This window comes from Sinocyclocheilus grahami, unplaced genomic scaffold (genome assembly GCF_001515645.1).
Source record: "Sinocyclocheilus grahami isolate Dianchi unplaced genomic scaffold, SAMN03320097.WGS_v1.1 scaffold908.1, whole genome shotgun sequence".
NCBI classification, from domain to species: Eukaryota; Metazoa; Chordata; class Actinopteri; order Cypriniformes; family Cyprinidae; genus Sinocyclocheilus; species Sinocyclocheilus grahami.
Window position 1 is genome coordinate 49315 of NW_015506087.1, and position 18958 is coordinate 68272.

General features: G+C 36.7%; 1 protein-coding gene across 1 annotated transcript in view; it reads right to left on the reverse strand.

The window, feature by feature from the left end:
• Nucleotides 1-18958, reverse strand: part of rwdd2b (RWD domain containing 2B) — a 93556-nt gene that overhangs the window by 46454 nt on the left and 28144 nt on the right. Inside the window, exons 2-3 of the mRNA XM_016249070.1 lie at nucleotides 13908-14166; nucleotides 13760-13827 (exon numbers count right to left, since the gene is read on the reverse strand). Coding sequence (XP_016104556.1) covers nucleotides 13760-13827; nucleotides 13908-14102 — 263 coding nt within the window. The 5' untranslated portion in view covers nucleotides 14103-14166. The remainder of the gene's footprint in view (nucleotides 1-13759; nucleotides 13828-13907; nucleotides 14167-18958) is intronic.

Here is an 18958-nt window from a genome sequence, read left to right on the forward strand (position 1 = left end):
GTGTGGGCAGGTGCCAAATCCTGCTGGAAAATGAAAACAGCATCTTCAAAAAGCTGGCCAGCAGAAGGAAGCATGAAGTACTCCAAAATGTCTTGATAAACGGGTGCAGTGAAGTTGGTTTTCAAAAAACACAATGGACCAACACAATTTAATGTTTCAGATCATCAAACAAATTTATAAATATTAGTCAAAGATAACCCAAGTAAACACAACATACAGTTTTTAAATAAAGGTATTTATTATTATTATTATTATTATTAACAAAATCCAAAACTACATGGCCCTGTGTGAAGAAGTGTTTGCCCCCCTGTTTTACCAGTTTATACACCATGCTACGTGTACTGTGTTAGGCTAACCAAGACTTGCCATTTGCACTTATATATTGTTGCTCTTTTGTTAGTTTTGACTGATTTTATTGTCCTCATTAGTAAGTTGCTTTGGATAAAAGCATCTGCTAAATGACTAAATAAATACAAATATAAATGGTAACACGTCACAATAAGGTTCATTAGTTAACTAGTGTAAACATGAACTAAGAATTAACAATAATTCTGCAGCATTTATTAATGTAAATTTCAACATTTACTAATGCATTATTAAAATCAAAAGTTGTATTTGTTAACATTAGTTAATGCACTGTGAACATGAACTACCAATGAATGACGTTTTCATTCATTCAAGATGAATAAATACTGTAATAAATGTATTGTTCATTGTATGCTCATGTTAGTTAATACATTAGCTAACATTAATGAAATCTTATTGTATAGTGTTACCATATAGATGTATAGGCCTACAAATAACTTAGGCTATGTTTATTTGCATCGTTGCATATGTCATTATATTATTAACATTTTACCAAAATCAAATACAAAGCTTTTGACCAGCGAATGTGTTTTTCCTCGTCATTAACGCCACATCAAAGGCAGTACGGGCATCACATTTACATTTTCTTGAACTTGCAGGTTATAGTTTTCTGTCGCTATGTGGGCACTCAATTTTTTTTCCTGTTATTTGGCCAAAGTATCATATTATAAAAGATTTAGCACTTCGCACAAGCTATTTGCCTGTGACTTGACAACAAATGCTAAGACACTCTTCTCCGCTCCTCATATACAAAAAAAAACATTAGCCTTTATAAATATAGTGTTTCTTGAGTAAAGAAAACGCTGTACTTATTCAATCAACAGTTCTTTTATTTACCTTCAGACTGCAAACAAGCTTAGATGCTCCAAACTGCGCACCACACTTCATTCACGAGAGAGGCGGGAGGAATAATGAGGTTTGACTGACAGTTTGAGGAGCCAATGGAGTTACGAGGTTTAGTGGCGGTGGCATCACTTTTACTGGTCCAGGATCAGTGATCCTAAGCTTATATACTTCCGATTTGAGCTTGAGCTTCAGAATGCTTTTGTTGATGCTACCACGCTACTTGATCAAAAAAAAGCTTTGCTACTAAAAAGCTATTTGATTAAGAAAACAGCGACGCTACCACCACGCTACTAAGAACTGTAGTTAAGCTAGTAGTTTCACTACTTGTGGTGACGCTACTGCCCAACACGGCTGGGGAGGCATATCCATGGAGGGACGCAGACCTCTACAGGCTAGACAATGACACCCTGACTGCCATTAGGTGTCGGGATGAAATCCTTGGACACATTGTCAGACATTACGCTGGTGCAATGGGTCCTGGGTTCCTCCTGGTGCACGACAATGATCGGCCTTATGTGGCGAGAGTATGCAGGCAGTTCCTGGAGGATGAAGGAAATTATACCATTGAATGGCCCCCATGCTCGCCTGACCTAAATCCAATAGAACACCTCTGGGACTTTATGTTTTGGTCCATCCGATGCCACCAGGTTGCACCTCAGACTGTCCAGGAGCTCAGTGATGCCCTGGTCCAGATCTGGGGAGGAAATACCCCAGGACACCTTCTGTCGTCTCATTAGGTGTATGCCCCGACGTTGTCAGGCATTCATTCAAGTACGTGGGGGTCATACAAACTACTGAGTACCATTTTGAGTTGCTGCAATGAAATTTCATCAAAATGGACTAGCCTGCTGCATAATTTTTTCACTTTGATTTTCAGGGTGTCTTTGAATTCCGCCCTCTGTAGGTTGATAATTTTAATTTTCATCAAACGATGTGACATCCTTTCATTCCTAACACATGACCCATTCCATATCAGTATAGATAATCATGATATTTTTCCCCATTGAGATCTGATGTGTTTTCAAAGTGTTCCTTAAATTTTTTTGGGTAATGTACACAATAGATTTTCAATAAAATATCCAAGTCTCCCAGTCATTGACTTTTACTAAAATTGTGTTATTAACAATACCCTGTTATAAAAAAATTTATAATTAAATTAATTATGAAAAATTAATTAATCTCTGTTTAGCAATGTTTTATCGTTGTTCGCTACTGTGTTGCTATTTATTCTAGTCTGCCCATTTCCAAAAAAAAAAATTCTGAATAATGTAATGAATAAAACCATTTTTACGATTACCCCAAGTTTATTGGTGGTGTTCTCTTATTTAAATTATAATTTATATAACTAAAATTTTTTATAATTAATTCGGTAAAACTGTACTCTTGAATTTGTCCTTGTATCATCCTATGCATGCAGTGAAGTAATATTGCTCATTATAGTGTATTATAGGGTATTTTAGTAATTTAAATAACATGGGTTATCTTAAAACATTTTATTATAACATTACACCAGTCAAATATGTATTTATTTCTTTGTAATTCTCGTTGTCATTGCAGGCTGGTTTATATTCACCATTAAGAAAAGGGATTATAATGTAGCCTGCTTAAAATGCACTTGAACTTAAAAAATAAAAACAGTACAAAAACATAGTTGATGACTAAAAATAATCATTTTATGACTCTAGACATTACTTTGTGAAAACAGTGGCATACTACAGTGACATACTGTACAGGCCTACATTTTTAGCCATATCAAAACAGTAGCCATGTGCACGGGTAAATTTTAAAAATGGGTGACGTTTTACCTTTGGCAGTTGAAGCGTTAAACGGCTTGACTGAAAAACCGGGAAATGCGGTTGGCTGTTGTAAGATGGCAATTTAACCTGTTTCACAAACTCGTATGTTTATCATGAGGTTGAATCCAGTTATTTATTAGTCAGTTACTTATTAATGCTTTTCTTTACATCTTGATTAACATCACGCTTCCATAACGCAATTGTATCCAGTATAGCGTTGTTCCCATAGCCGTGATTCAAACCATTTTTTTCTCTGGCATTTTTCAAAGTCACGTAAAATATAATGTGGCTTGGTTTGATACACAGTCTAATGGTCTAAAGAAATTACTGTTCCAATTTTTATGGCCTTTACATTTCCTATGTGGGCCAATGAAGATGAATGAAGTTATTTCAGGGTGAGACCACCCTGATTGTAAAGTGAAACGTGATTAGCTATAGTGAGAACATGCTACGATTGGTCAGCCAAGTGAGGCTGTTATCTGGCTCGAGTACACGGTGGGTGGAGTCCACATATTTGTGAGTTGGTGTACATCTTGACACTCGAAATGTTTCAAAATGCACAAATGCTTGCAGCAATTCACAAATGCACAGCGAACGATCCACAAATGCATGCAGCAATCTACAAATGCACAGGACGCAATTCACAAATGAATGCCAGGCAAAGTTGTATTTGTGACATAAAAAGATATTTGTGAATGTTTTTATTTGCAAATCTCATTAAACTGTTTTGTGAATTTAATTCATGTTTATGAAACTCTAAGATTTATTTGTGGGTCTCATTCTATTTATTTTTCAATATATTTAATTTTTGTTCATCTCTTTACATTTATTTGTGGATCATACAATTACACATTACATGTGCAACAATTCTACCCCCATAGATTTGCATCAAATACAATGTAATTTTCGGCAAATGAGATCTTGCAGCAACAGCGCATTTTTCAGCTTGGGCGAGCGCTTTGCCGACAGCTTACCTCGCGCATGAAATCACGTGCATGCCAGCAAACCACTGTGAATGCGCAACAATTCAAGTCATAGCAATAGAGCGCAGGTGTCAAAGCTGCGGAGATTCCGTTCACCCGGAAGCAACCGTAACTGATAGATTCTGTAGATTTACAGAAATTTACTGTTGTTTTTCAAATAAATAATTTTACGTACCCAACTCTTTATTAAGCTTTAAGTTACATCTCAGATGACAAGGGATCAACTTATAATCATGTTTATATTAACCCTAAGAGGGACGACGTATCCTGGTGGATACAAACATTTGAGAAGCTGTGGGGAGAGGCAGGGAAAGTGTAGATCTCATTTCTTGGTTTCATGTTGAAAGGATGTTTGTTGTAAATATTTAGATATATCGACTTTGTTCATACAATCTTTGTTTAGCTCACGGGCAGCATTTAAAACTGCATGGCAGTAGTGGGAAGGCTACCCACTACTGCCATGTAGTGGGAAGTCTACACTGTTAGACATTTCTATAATTTCTACAGTTATTTACTGTATATCACCCAGTATAATACTGCAAATTCCCTTTACAGTACGTAACTGTAATACCCTTTGCATCATGGGAATTTTCTGTGATGTCAAACTCCACATACAGAAACTTACTGTATTTTTTTAAATTGCTGTATACTACTGTAATTGCTGTAACAGCCTCTGTGGCGCCATTCCATTGAGGTGGTTTAATTTTCCTAATTTCTTACATTAGGATTAACCCTTTAGGCGCCAGTTTTTTTTTGGAAAAAATGCTGGATTTTGACATCAAGATTTCAAAAGCTTGTGGCTTGAAAGGGCTTAAGGATAGAGATCTACTGTAAATTAGAAAAATGTTGGGCATGACCGAAAGTTTATATGGGGTGTAAATATACTCATCTAATTTGCCTATTATGACGTCATCGGGGCGGCCATCTTGAATTTCATAATATTCAGGAAATTGTAGATGTTGAATTGCTGTTTGAACTTATTTGCATGTTTTTTTTGTCTTTTTATCCTCATTCCAAATGAGCAGGAAAAGAGGAAATCAACAGTAAAACTATTAGTAACTATAGTAAATTATTACTATATTACTGTTCCATAGTATTACTATATGCATGTGCCTATTTTTTGATCAGTTGACCAGCTATCTGCCCAATCAGGTATCTAGGTGACAAAGTTTATAGTTCTTGAGAGTATGGTACCTCTCATTGCATGGCACAAGACCTACCCCACACTGACTGCACCTGTACTTTGTAAGGGTGCAGCACTGGTCAAATCCTTCTCTCCTAGATAACCAACAGGCTCATCAAAGCATTTGATCCAGTCCTGATACACTTCTTCATTTCTCAAAAAAACCCAACCACCATAGTCATCGCTATTTAGAGCCAGATCACCCCTGCTGCTGCCTCTACCATATCTCCCGGCTCTCCCACGCACAGCACGGCCATGTCTACCACAGCCACTCCCACCTCTTTGGGACGCTGGATCCAAAGAGCTAGTGCTACTTCCAGCCCTATTTCTCCTACCCCTGCTGCCTCTATCAACAGCTCTCCTATGGACACTACGACCACGTTCACCCCTGCCACCCCCATCCCCATTGGGCAAAGTGTTGAAATGATCGCTTGTTTGTGCTTCGTGAACACACACGCCATGCATGGCGGCACCATTGCGCTGCAAAGATGTACCGGGAGAAGCGCGATCATTAGACGACCGATCGTCATTTCCAAAAGGCAAATATTCCCCTTCAAAGTCAGAATCGGCGAATAACATTTGCAACACATCCTCACGGTACAACTTTTTATTAGCCATTTGGCAATTTTCTCTCACAAATCTCACAATTTACTCAGATGCTCTGAAATTAACTGCATCCGCATCAATGACATGATAGCTCACTTGCTCTGCTCTTTACGCAAACACTTTGAATAGGAACATGACGTCATTTTAGTCTAAAATCGAAGTACTACATGTCTGCCATCTAGTGGTAGGGAATACAAATGAGATATTACACCATATTAGGATCTACAGCCTATTTTATTAAGTATGTCTTGTCGCAATTTTGTGACTTTGGCGCTTACAGGGTTAACAAGATTTGCCCTGCACCGTGCCATAACTTGGGACAGACTATACTGAACGTGTTAATGTTACATCGCTTGTAATGATTGGCAAATACGTTTGCCCTTCGTGTCAGAAACAACGTGAGCGCTTGGAGTATACTGTGCGTCAGAATTATACCGGGGCATCAGTTTACTGTCTGCATCCATTGTAGATAGTATTGCTGATTATAATGGGTTCTATATTGTCTTTTGTTGCGCCTCGCTGTGCCGCTCACATCCGAGGAAGACACGGATCCAGCGGGGCAGCTCCGCAGGTTTTGCCCGGGGATGAACCCGTGAGAGTGGAAGAGTTCCGGAGAACATCTGCGCTGTGTATCGTGTAAGAAATTATAGTCTGCCTTGACCCAGCTTCCACTCCAAATTGTGTATTAAACTATGCCGCTTTCTCTACAAAGAGCTTAATTATCATATAGATAGTTCTTTCCGATCTTAATCATATGTAAATAGTACCTCCGGAGCGATAATTTGTCACTTATAGTGTGGGAGCAGCAGCAGGTCGTCAAGAACCATCTGCTGACCAAAAGGGTACATGAAATAACTGCTATGGATTCTGTTTAATCTTATCACCTTAACATTTGGTTGTTCCCACTTGAGTCTACAGAAGACGAGGGAACGGAAGGCTATCACTTTCATTGTCATCCGCAATTTACATTTAAAACGAAACTTAATTTACATGTTGAGCGGGAAGATGAACGTAATACAGTATAAAATGATTGAGCTTAGGATGTTCGGGGTTCAGTCTGACTCTGACTACTACATGTACTTTGTCACTACTATTCTGTAATAAAAGTTATTCTTCATCAAGATCTTCGACGTCTTCACTTTTTCTTACAATCGATACACCTCAAGAGAGAATAAGACCAGCAAGCAAGGTAAAAATCTATGTATGTATGTCTGTGTGTGTGTTTTGTCAGATTTTTGCACACCAGTTAACATTTAATCGTTAACATTGAGGTAACTTTACCAAGGTAAACTGCGCTGTCCTTTCAAAAGACTGTCAGTATATTGATTTAACGTACCGAATTAAAATACAAAATATTTTTAACAAGCAACGCTTATCTTATATTAACATTAAGTTAACTAATGTGAAATTTTGTTCAGGTGTTAGTTAATGTTGGCCAGTATCCTATTGAGAAAATAAAATCATATGTTAGCAAGGTTAAACTAGTTTTATGGCTAGCTGCCTTAGTTTTAGAATTAGTTTGTTATAATGGAAATTTTATGGAATTAAAGATTTACGGCATTTTTTGTATTTGTGTTTTAAAGGCAACTGCAATGAAGCATCAAGAAAGACATGAGCATGCCAGCCACCCTGAGATTGATAACTCGGGTAAGAGAACAACTAAGTTATGGTTTTGAGAGGTTTGTGTATTCTATATGGGGTTTGCCTTTTAAAAGTGTCATTTCTACTTCTTGTTTTTCAGGGAACACCTTTCTTTCACTAAAAAGTGGATGGAGAGCAAAGGTGGCCACGTTTTGGAGCAGCGCCTGGGTTTTGCAGATGGTTATGTATTTCTTTTCCCATTACGTTTCTGTTGCCTAAAGATTCTTTGTGAGGATAAATCCAGAGAATACAACATATTGCACTGCAAAATGTCCTAAGGAAGGAGAAATGGTGAAGATGAACTTTTCCAGCATTGGAAGATTGTATTTTTAAGTGTTATACATGCAATGTTTTAAATAAAGAATTTGATATTTTGTAATTATTATGTGTTTTAATTGAATGCCAGTAGTACATAGTTAAATTAAAAATAAATTGAATTCTATATAAAAAATTATAAAATCAAATGAAATCTATATTAAAATGAATGAATTACAGTAGTATACTGATGAATTGGATTTTTAAAATAGTAATTTACTGTAAAACAGTACAGTTTGCTACTGTAAATCTTAATTACAGTAACTTACTGGCAAGTTACTGTAAAAACACTTTGAAATGTCTAACAGTGTACTCACACTCCGATAAAAGTTGATCACATATTTACACATGATGGGGACTTACCTGTTTAAAAAGCTGTTGTTCAGCATTAGCTTATTAGTTTTAAATTGCAATTTTATGAATTAAATGCTTTAAGGTGACCATACGTCCTCTTTTCCCCGGACATGTCCTCTTTTTGGACCTAAAAAAATGTGTTTGGCCGGGATTTCTTAATCACCCAAAATGTCCGGGATTTGGCCGTTTTCTTAATCTTGCTCCCGCTGAATCTCTGACCATTGCCACCTGCTCCCGCACCATGTATTTCGCTCCCATAATTTTCGTGTCCACTCCTTTAAACATTCTAATATTGCATATAATTTTGCAGCATCAGGGAGCCGCTAATACTCCTGCATCATCTCTCCTTACTCTCGACCTGAGATCAGTCAAATTGGATGCAGGGTTGACAAGTCCACATTTTTTCCACAGAATTGGGCTACTTTTAAAGTGTTGCAATGGGTTGATTTCCCCAAGTGGGTTAAAGGTTTGAAATATTGCATAAATTACATTTGACTGAAATACGTGTATTGAAACATTTAGCAGTATGATAAAACTTTCATGGACTTTTACATTAACTGTTCCCTCCTGGTGGAATGACCTGCCCAACTCAATCCATGCAGCTGAGTCCTTAATCATTTTCTAGAAACAGCTGAAAATATATCTTTCGTCTTCATTTGACCCTCTAACTCTAGCACTCTCTATTATAATGCTAATTCAAATTTTATATGCTTTTTTTTTAAATAAAATGTTTTTTTAATTTTATTTAAAAATGACTCTCTAACAAAATTATTGATTTGTGACAGAAAACTACATCAACAAATTAAATAGAATTTTGGTTACTCACTGTTATTTTTGGTATAGTGGCCAAACAAAATCTCACAGGAAGCACATTTTTTGTGATATCAACTTCAAATTTGGAACATAACTTGGTTAGATATATGGCTTTAATTTTATAGCAATTTAAAGTGCAACATATTTGATAAATTATTTATTTTATATAAAACAAAAATAAATAGTATACTACATTATCTTCAAACTTCAAACTTAAACTTCTATAACTTTTTTATTCTTTCTTTTTTTAAATGCTTTCACTTCAGCAATAATCTGCTATGAGTCTTCTTCAAACAGAGACTGACCTTAGGTCTGTATTCCAAAGCATTCAGGAATTACATCCATGTTGTACAGGCATTGATAAACAAGTGTTCTGTTTTCAGAGAATTTATACCCCCAAAGGGGCGACGTATCCTGGGGGATACAAACACTAAAATCAAAAATAAGAGTCAAGTTTTGGAAAAAAAAAAAATCTGAATCCCAATAAAATAGAAAATAGCAATAAATAAATTTTCTGAGGTCTCTTTACGGTTCTACACTTTTTAGGGTTAATCAGCCTGTGAACTCATTCTTTCAGATGGCCTGGGTATGCGGAGCATTTGCAGCTTATATGGACGGAACGCCATTGGCAGATATATTGTTACACTCTAGCACTATTCAAGTATGTCAATCAGTCCCTCCAGGATTTTGCGATTCTGCGATTGCTGAATTTATCGCAAAATCAAGCAAACTCGCAAATTTTCATAATTGCCGCAGATTTTCCACAGATTTTGGACTTTAGACGTGTCCCGTGACGTCATCGCAATGCGCATTCAGTCAAAGAAAGGTTGTTTCTCAGTTCCAAAAATGGAATGAACAGCCTTGCGTTCTCATCATGACTAATTTACAAAAGCTACATTGGACAAACGAACCAAAAGCAGAACGAATCCGCACTACTTGTTTGGGCTACGCAGCGCAGACCGTTTATCCGCTTGGTTTATCTGATCTCGATCACACGACACCGTTATACACAGCACTGGGAGATACAGTGAAGAAAGCAGTCGAGTTCACCGCAGAATCAATAACATCTCTGTGAAATCTTGTGAGAAGCATTCAAATTCGGCACAGAATTCTGTTAAAGCTACAGATATCAGAACAAACACTACTGATGTGGAAACCAGGAAAAACATTGTTCAATAAACACAAATCACCACCATTCACCATGGATTTAACAGTAAAACTACAGGAACAACTTGTGGCAGAAATGGTCTAATGTTTTCGACTGTTTTTAAATGCTTCACACAACTTTTCCCAGCACATCAAAGCTTTAAGTATTACTGGAGTATTACTTTAAGTATTTGAAAGTTATTTTTAATGTGATGACATTATTTGTTCATCCTTCATAGGTTGCCCCATTTATAAAACTAAAAGCTTCATAATGTAGGAAAGCAAAGACTTATTTAAAAATAAAAAAGACATTAAATTACCACTAGTAGATGGCTGCAGAGAAGTACTTATAGGCTTATTAGCCCTTTCCACTCCCTAATATATATTTTTTGTATTTATTAAATTATATTTAGACATTATGAATGACAGTAATAAAAGTTTAATTTTATCTGCATCTCAACAACACAGACAGCACAAGTACATCTGTAAGACGTCTGCTAAAGCTCTGGGAAACATCTGCTGTGTAATCTGATAGAGTCTCAGAAGCAGTTTTACATGCATTCTAATAAATGTCTATTTAACATCTGACAGGAAACGTCTAGGAGATGTATTGCAGATGAGCAAACACTCTAAAAAATACATCTTGCATATGTAAATGCAGACATCAAATAGACATCTCCAAGATGTGCATGTGCGATTAGGGTGAGTGCTTTACTGTCAGGTGCTGTTGCCACCTTCTGTAGAACTTAACGGCACTGGTGTTGGTGTCCTCAAATGTTAGTCTGGAGCCCTACAATGGTTCTCGAAGTCGGAAGAGTCATAATGTTAGGAGAATGTTGTCTGTGGTATATTTTCACTGCATAACAATAAGAAATGCCGCAAATATCGCCGCAAATTTTGAGAAATGCCACAGCAAAATCATTTTAGCATTTTAGGCCGCAAAAGTCAGAAAAAGTCCCGCGATATCCTGGAGGGACTGGTCAATGTGTAAACAAATCAAAAGGGAGTGTGAAAGACCATTAGCATTAATTGCAAACTTAAAGTTATTTATAGGGTGCAGTATAACGTATAAAAACGCATAATTTTTCACATAATTTACCTTTATTCTACACCGCGCCATCCCTTCTCCAATGAACACTCTGATGATTTCCTGGTTTTATGAAGCCCCTCCACTAAACCGCCTAGTGGGGGTACAGAAACATCACGCCCCTCACCTCAGAATGCACTCCGGTTGTATTGTAAACAATGACGTCTGTTCTGGCTCTGCCTGTTTTAGCTTGCTTTTGGCTCCCCCTACTGGTCATTTTGTATTCTACCACTTGAATTTATGTTATTCAGTTTCTGGGTTTAGAAGAATAGCATGCGCAGCACATGACAGTTTTGTTGTTGCATAATTCCATCATATTAACAACACTTAACGAGGCACTGCCTGTAAGTAAAGTTTGATTATCGTTGATTTATGTTATTCTGTATGTTTATCAAGGACTACATATGGAAATAGTCGTTTTCATAATACGTGATTGTGAAATACGTAGTTCTGTTTATATTATAAGATCTTTGAACTGCTTAAGCTCACATTAAGCATTTATCTCTCAGTTTATTTATGCTGTGTAAACATTTTGCATAATTATCTCATGTTAGATCAAATTGGACTCAACATTTTCCATGTAACAGTTTATTTATACAATCTTTGTTTTATTTTACAGTTTTACACATTTTACTCAGTAAATCATCCGAACTACGACTTCCTGGTGTCAAGTCCGTTTATTGAGTAGAAGTGTTTAGCTTGCTGGATATGAAGCCAGTATAACGTCAATATTCAATATTGCTTATAAATTTGAGCCTGATTCAGACCCAGAGAATATTAGTGAAGAGGATCCGTGCAAGCACAGCTCTTACAGGACGTTTCAGAATGGTATGTTTTTTTTGTTTGTTGTTGTCTCATACTTTTAGGTACACTGTTGCAAATGCTACTGCTTATGTTAGCTTCTAATATACGGTTTCATCCTGATTAAAGCTTTAATACAGCAGAATACATGATTGCGTTGTAGCTTTTTTGTAACAGTAAGAAGTGTTTGCCAGCACTTGTTTAACGCTTCTCGTAGCTATGTGAAAAATATCTGCCTGTCTATACACATAAAAGTGTATAATTGGAACACAGATCACTGATGGAGCTGACAAGCTAGTGATCTGAATAAGAGAGAGAGAGAGAGAGAGAGAGAGAGAGAGAGAGAGATGCCGAGCAGAGTGTGTGCAGAGCAGGGGGACGCAAGGAACAGGATTAAGAACTGCTGCTTTAGAACATTGATTTAGAAATTTGTAAATCCATTAGCATCGTTAGAAGACAGAATCGCGATTCATATATAGACTTGTTCGTGCGCCCCTAGTTTTGACGGCATGGCAACAACTCTTCCTCTTCTCTAAAGCGGGGCAACATGGTTGCCCCCCTTTGTTGCATGTTCCTTGTGCGGTGTTTATGTAAAGTTCTGTTTGAATGGTTTGTGATGTCACCAACCCTGGAAGTAGCTTGTTGTAGTCCCTACGAGCCATTATTGTAGGCATTAAACACAATGGGACAATGAGTGGGTTGCATCGACAAGTATTAAGTTTAAATCAAGGTTTATCTAATAATTCTGTTGCACCAAAGTTTAAACCTTGTTTAAAAATAAGCAGGTTTACATTTAAACCATCATTCTGATCCTGGATTTATTTTATATTTAAAATAGATTAACTTTAATCCTGTTGCTCCATAACTTTAAACTCTCATTTAAATCTCAATTACGGATTAACTTAAATTTTAGGTGAGGAAGTTTAAATAAAATAAAGTGCACCTACAGTTACAATATGTGGCAAAGACAGAAGCAGTGGGTGGGTCAGGTTTCAAAGAGGTGTTTATTACAAATAAAAATGAAAATTAAAGTGCATTGAACTGGCAGATTGTGAGGGTCTTGGCAAGGGTCTAAACTTATGTCTGCTATCGAGTTGGTGATGTGGATCCATCACTCATCTTGATCCATCTCGACGTACGACAAAGAAGATAGGAATATGCTGTAGCTATAGCATTTAACGGCAGCGGTGATGATTAAGTGAGCGCCAGTGATCGTGGCCGTGCCTCTCGTTTCTCACGCCCGCTCCACGCAGCTACTGAACGGAAGGGGCGACGCTGTCACGAGCAGAGGTCACGCCGTGAATCATGCCAGTTGTTTTCTCTTATCTCGGTTGTTTGTCATAAGCGATATTCCATTAATTTACTACAAATAGATTATGAAATCCGTATGCACTGCCTAAATGTTTTCATTGCTTGCTTGATCAGTCGTTTGACAAAAGCAAATTATGTCAGAGACAGAGGATAAGGAATATTAAAATTTTTGCTGTTTAGTTACGATGAATCCATCATGGCGGAGAAAGTTAATCGTAGATGGAGGTTTTAAATCGCAGATTGGAATTTTAATCCCCGATTTGTTCATCTAAATTTAAAATTAAGTGGTGCATCACAACTCGATTTAAAATAAAACCCAAATCAACAAATCCTTGATTAGCTCTAGACGTTGTTTAATTTAATCCTGGTTGTTGCAACCCACCCAATATCTCCGTTTGCATTGAACTTTCAGAGTCATAACCTTGCAGATATTATTTATGCTCAAAAAGCAACATTACACACCAAATAAACTCAAAAGAGTGAAATCACAATCAACCACCCCTTTAAATACCTGACAGCAATATCTGGCAACACTTTTGGGTAGTCAGTTGGGCAGGTGCACAGCAATGTAATGCTCACCTATCAGGAAAGAAAAGAGATTGAAAACTAAATTAAATGATGAGGAACAAATAATGTTTTAATGTATTTCACATACTTACAGCAGGGTTCTCAATCTTCAGCTTGATGCTGAATTGGGGTCTGATGCTGGGGGGATTATGAGCTGTGCCCTCCACATAAGCTCGGAGCTCTGCATGTGAAAGCTCATCCACTTGTAACTCTTCTTCACTCGGAAACATACTTAATAGCAGCTCTATCTCTGCAAATTGTGCCTTTGCTTCCTCTGAGCAAGTCATATTCTCAGCATTTGTGTATCAAGCTCAAATCCAGAATGCTTGTGGAACGCTAGTTCACACATTTCTGCCAAGACAACAAAAACAGAATTAGTGGAAGCTATGGATGTAAGCATAATTCATAGTTTTCATGTGATGTCATACCCTTATAGTATACTATATACTTTTTACTTGAACCATGGCTACGGACGGCGATCAATGAGATTAGTCGAGGGCAGTCGGGACGGAGTTGAAAATGAACACATCAAGTCGGACACTTTCTGCTCCCGGTAGTGTTCACGTGGTGTTTGCATACTCTATCACAGATGAAGTTAATTAAATGCAATATTTGTCAAATACTCAGATGTTTCAGAAATGTTTTTAACACTTTTTATACTGCTTAATACAGCGCCATCTGTTCAAGAATAAAGTTCAACATAAATATATTCTATTTAAATACCAGTATAGTGGGGGTAAATATGCTTTGATCAGTGTTTTCGGTATCGGCTCTGATACTGGCATTTTCTGCCGGATTGGGTTTCGGTCAGATGAGACCGATCCAAATCCGATATGGTGCGTATACTATTCTGTTATTGTTAAGCCGCACGAAAGGCACAAAAACATTATAAAGCACCATAAAGTTTTCGTGCACTATATTCCAAGTGTTCTGAAGCCATTCCATAGTTTAATGTAAGGTAGGTGAATATTTAAGTCAAGTTCATGTAAACTCTTCTCTCCGCTGTGGCTGTCTGTCATCCTCCATTCAGCATTCAAACTGCATGTCACGTTTCGACAGTCAAGACGATGAAACTCTCCAAGAGCGAACAGTAACTGAGATTTAAAACTGTTAAAAGAAAAGACTCAAACTAAACATTATAAAGCACCATAAAGTTTTCGTGCACTATATTCCAAGTGTTCTGAAGCCATTCCATAGTTTAATGTAAGGTAGGTGAATATTTAAGTCAAGTTCATGTAAACTCTTCTCTCCGCTGTGGCTGTCTGTCATCCTCCATTCAGCATTCAAACTGCATGTCACGTTTCGACAGTCAAGACGATGAAACTCTCCAAGAGCGAACAGTAACTGAGATTTAAAACTGTTAAAAGAAAAGACTCAAACTATTGGACAGATTTAATACACTATGCATTAATATCTCTTCACTTTCTGCTTTGAACATTTCTATACTGCGCACTGTGACTCCCATGTTGCTTCAAGCACATCATTCTGTGCACGGGATGCACATAAGCGCTTCGCCCTGTATTGATCCTTTCGTATTATAATACTTTTGGCAATGAAAGGTTATTAATAGCCTTTCTTGCTCTGTCCTATCTTATGTTATCTTTTAATTTATAGTATGTATATACAGTGGTGTGAAAAAGTGTTGGCCCCCTTCCTGATTTCTTATTTTTTTGCATGTTTGTCACACTTTAATGTTTCAGATCATCAAACAAATTTAAATATTAGTCAAAGATAACAAGTAAACAACATGCAGTTTTTAAATGAAGGTTTTTATTATTAAGGGAAAACAAAATCCAAGACTACATGGCCCTGTGTGAAGAAGTGTTTGCCCCCCTGTTAAAACTGTGGTTTATCACACCTGAGTTCAATTTCTCTAGCCACACCCAGGCCTGATTACTGCCACACCTGTTCGCAATCAAGAAATCTCTTAAATAGGACCTGCCTGACAAAGTGAAGTAGACCAAAAGATCCTCAAAAGCTATACATCATGCCGAGATCCAAAGAAATTCAGAAACAAATGAGAAAGAAAGTAATTGAGATCTCTCAGTCTGGAAAAGGTCATAAAGCCATTTCTAAAGCTTTGGGACTCCAGCGAACCACAGTGAAAGCCATTATTCACAAATGGCAAAAACATGGAACAGTGGAATTCACTGTAGGATTTTCTATAAACACTGAATTTTATTATGTTAACAAGAAAAACAACATGTATACATTGCAACTGAACAGAGTTTTATTAACCTGACTGCAGGAAATTAAATTGTTTTTTTCATAAACTTTAAAAAAATAATTAATAAAAATGTAGGTGTGACGGGGTTGAGACTAGGGTAACGGGGTTAAAGATGGTAACGGGGTTGAAGAGACAAATACATCTTAACAAATAAATAGTTGTTTTTTACTTATTCACTGTAGGATTTTCTATAAACACTGAATTTTATTATGTTAACAAGAAAAACAACATGTATACATTGCAACTGAACAGAGTTTTATTAACCTGACTGCAGGAAAAACAACAATAACATTGTATACATTAGAACATTATAAGCTCACTGTGCATCTGGAAAGTGTTCAGAGCACTTTACTTTTTCCACATTTTGTTATGTTACAGCCTTATTTCAAAATGTCTTAAATTCATTATTTTCCTCAAAATTCTACAAACAATGCCCCATAATGACAATGTAAAAGAAGTTGGTTCCATGGCAGCCCTGACACCCGATACATTTACGTCCTCCTGGAATTTAGGTGAAGAAAATCGCGTCCTTGCCTATAGGCAAAATCCACAAGGGAAGGAGTTTTCTTTGCTAATTAATTAATAGGAAAACCTTTCTTTGAATGAACACACATGATCCTTCAGGTTATTGGGTATATTATTGTCATCGTGTATTTTGTCTTTGAAATTGTAAACTGTTATGCAGGCTTATAATCTAAACACATTCCTGTCAGCTTACATATATATAACTCTACCATGTTTAGTACCTATGAATTCGTATTCGGATGATCTAATTGAGAGTGTATATTGTATGTTTACACCTACGCAACATATTAGTGTTCTAAGAGTCTTTAATAATTTTTATCCGAGTTTCATATGCAAATTACCATGCTTTCAAACAAAGGGCCATAAAAATGCCCCAGTATCTCAGAACTCCCACTTGAGATTCCGGACTTCCTCATTGGACAAGCCCATCTTGAGAGGCGGGGATCTTCTCCGACCTTAAAGGCCCCGCTCCAGGGACCCACCCAGTCGGTGGTTTGTTTTAATTCTGAGAGGATGTGAGAAGAACGCTCCCGGAAACGCTAAGCTCGTGCCAGGCCTCGGCCTTGTCCTTTCAATTTCACCAAGATCCTCTGACTCAAACTGGTTCTTTCTCATCAACCAAATTCAGCAAAGATCAACTGGAAACCTTAAGATTGCATCAGGAATCTCTTTCAGACAGACGAGACTCACAAGTATCAAACTTAGTCTTATTAATTAGGTATAATTTGCACCTTTTTACAAAGGTGTGTTTGAACTAAGAATCTGACATTTCCCTCAGGTGTAGATCTGCTGAATATGCAAATGGTTCCATAAATTTCATTCCTTATGTCTCTTTCTGTACTGAGTTAAGCTTTAACCCTTTCCTATACCAACTGTATGTGTGCGTGTGTGTGTGTGTATGTGTATGTTAGACCAGTTTATGTGTTTATGTAGGATGTTAGACCAGTTTATGTGTTTATGTAGTATGTTAGACTAGTTTAAGTGTTTATGTAGTTAATAAAACCTTACTTGTATCACACTTGATGTGGTTCATTGTTTGCTTATAACTGGAGTCACTTAATCATGCAGATTTATGTTACAAGCTTTTGTAGCATTGTACAGTAAGAAAGTTATTTCCCTTAACCAGCAAATTAATGTTCTTAGAATTGACAAGACAGTTGACCCTGAGAGGTCAGCTAAATATCTACAGCAGATCTAAAATATTCATAATTAATTATAACTAGTTATGGTTAATTATTCATATTTCCCATGAGATAATTCGTTACACTTATGTACATGTGATTTTTTTCCCCCGTTTTTTATTTTTATTTTTATTTTTAAAAAGGTTTCAAAAATAGGAAAGATTTCAAACAAAATTCTTTCACCTTGTCATTATGGGGTATGTTTGTAGAATTTTGAGGAAAATAATTAATTTAATCAATTTTGGAATAAGGCTGTAACATAATAAAATGTGGAATAAGTGAAGTGCTGTGAATACTTTCCGGATGCACTGTAGATGGGTAAAAGGTCTTGAAAAAAGTAATCTGGTTGATGGCTCCCAAAACGGCGAGCAGCTATCAATCGGATGATTTTTCAGTCAGTAAACTATCACATACAACCTAAACAACTAATATAACTTTTATTAACTACACTTTTAATTTAATAACACTTTCTAACACTCAGCCTAGTCGTTTTCTTACACCCTTAACTGCTCATTCCTCTACCTGGAAGATCCTGGACATGGATACTGCTCTGGGGCATGATCTGGACTTTGTGGAGGAGTGGTTATTAAGTTCCTCAGTGCTTCTCTCCTCTCCTTGCTTCTTTTGTAAGCTACTCTCCACTTTATATGCTTCAGCCGCTGTTGTCTTTCACTTAACTCATTGATTCCTTTCTTTTTCCATGTCTCTAAATTTTTTCTCCATCTCTGGCGTTCATTCTGCAGGTATTTCTCCCCTTTTTTAGGATCAGCATTTAGGCGTGCCGCGTGCACGATACTTATAGATGTCTGTAGATGTTTAAATTGATATAATTAAATCAAATATTCTTTCAGAGCAATTTACTATTTGAGATGTGAAAGTCTAGGCAGAACACACATATGCACACACAGCTTTAACATGGACATTACTACATTTAACATATGCATGTGGTATAAGACTCTTGATCAAATATAATAATTCATTTAAATTACTGAATAACTTCTAAATGTAGTGAAAAACAGGAGAGCACAAGGCATGCATGATATTACGAAATTATGTATATTGTTGAAATAAAAAGATCATTTTCACAAGTAATAGATTTCTATCTTTATTTGATGTAACAGGGTTGAGTCGTTAAGCTTGACAACCACAATATCACAATATTAATAAGTTATAGTTATAAAAGAAGGTGGGAACTTGCCTATGTCTGCCC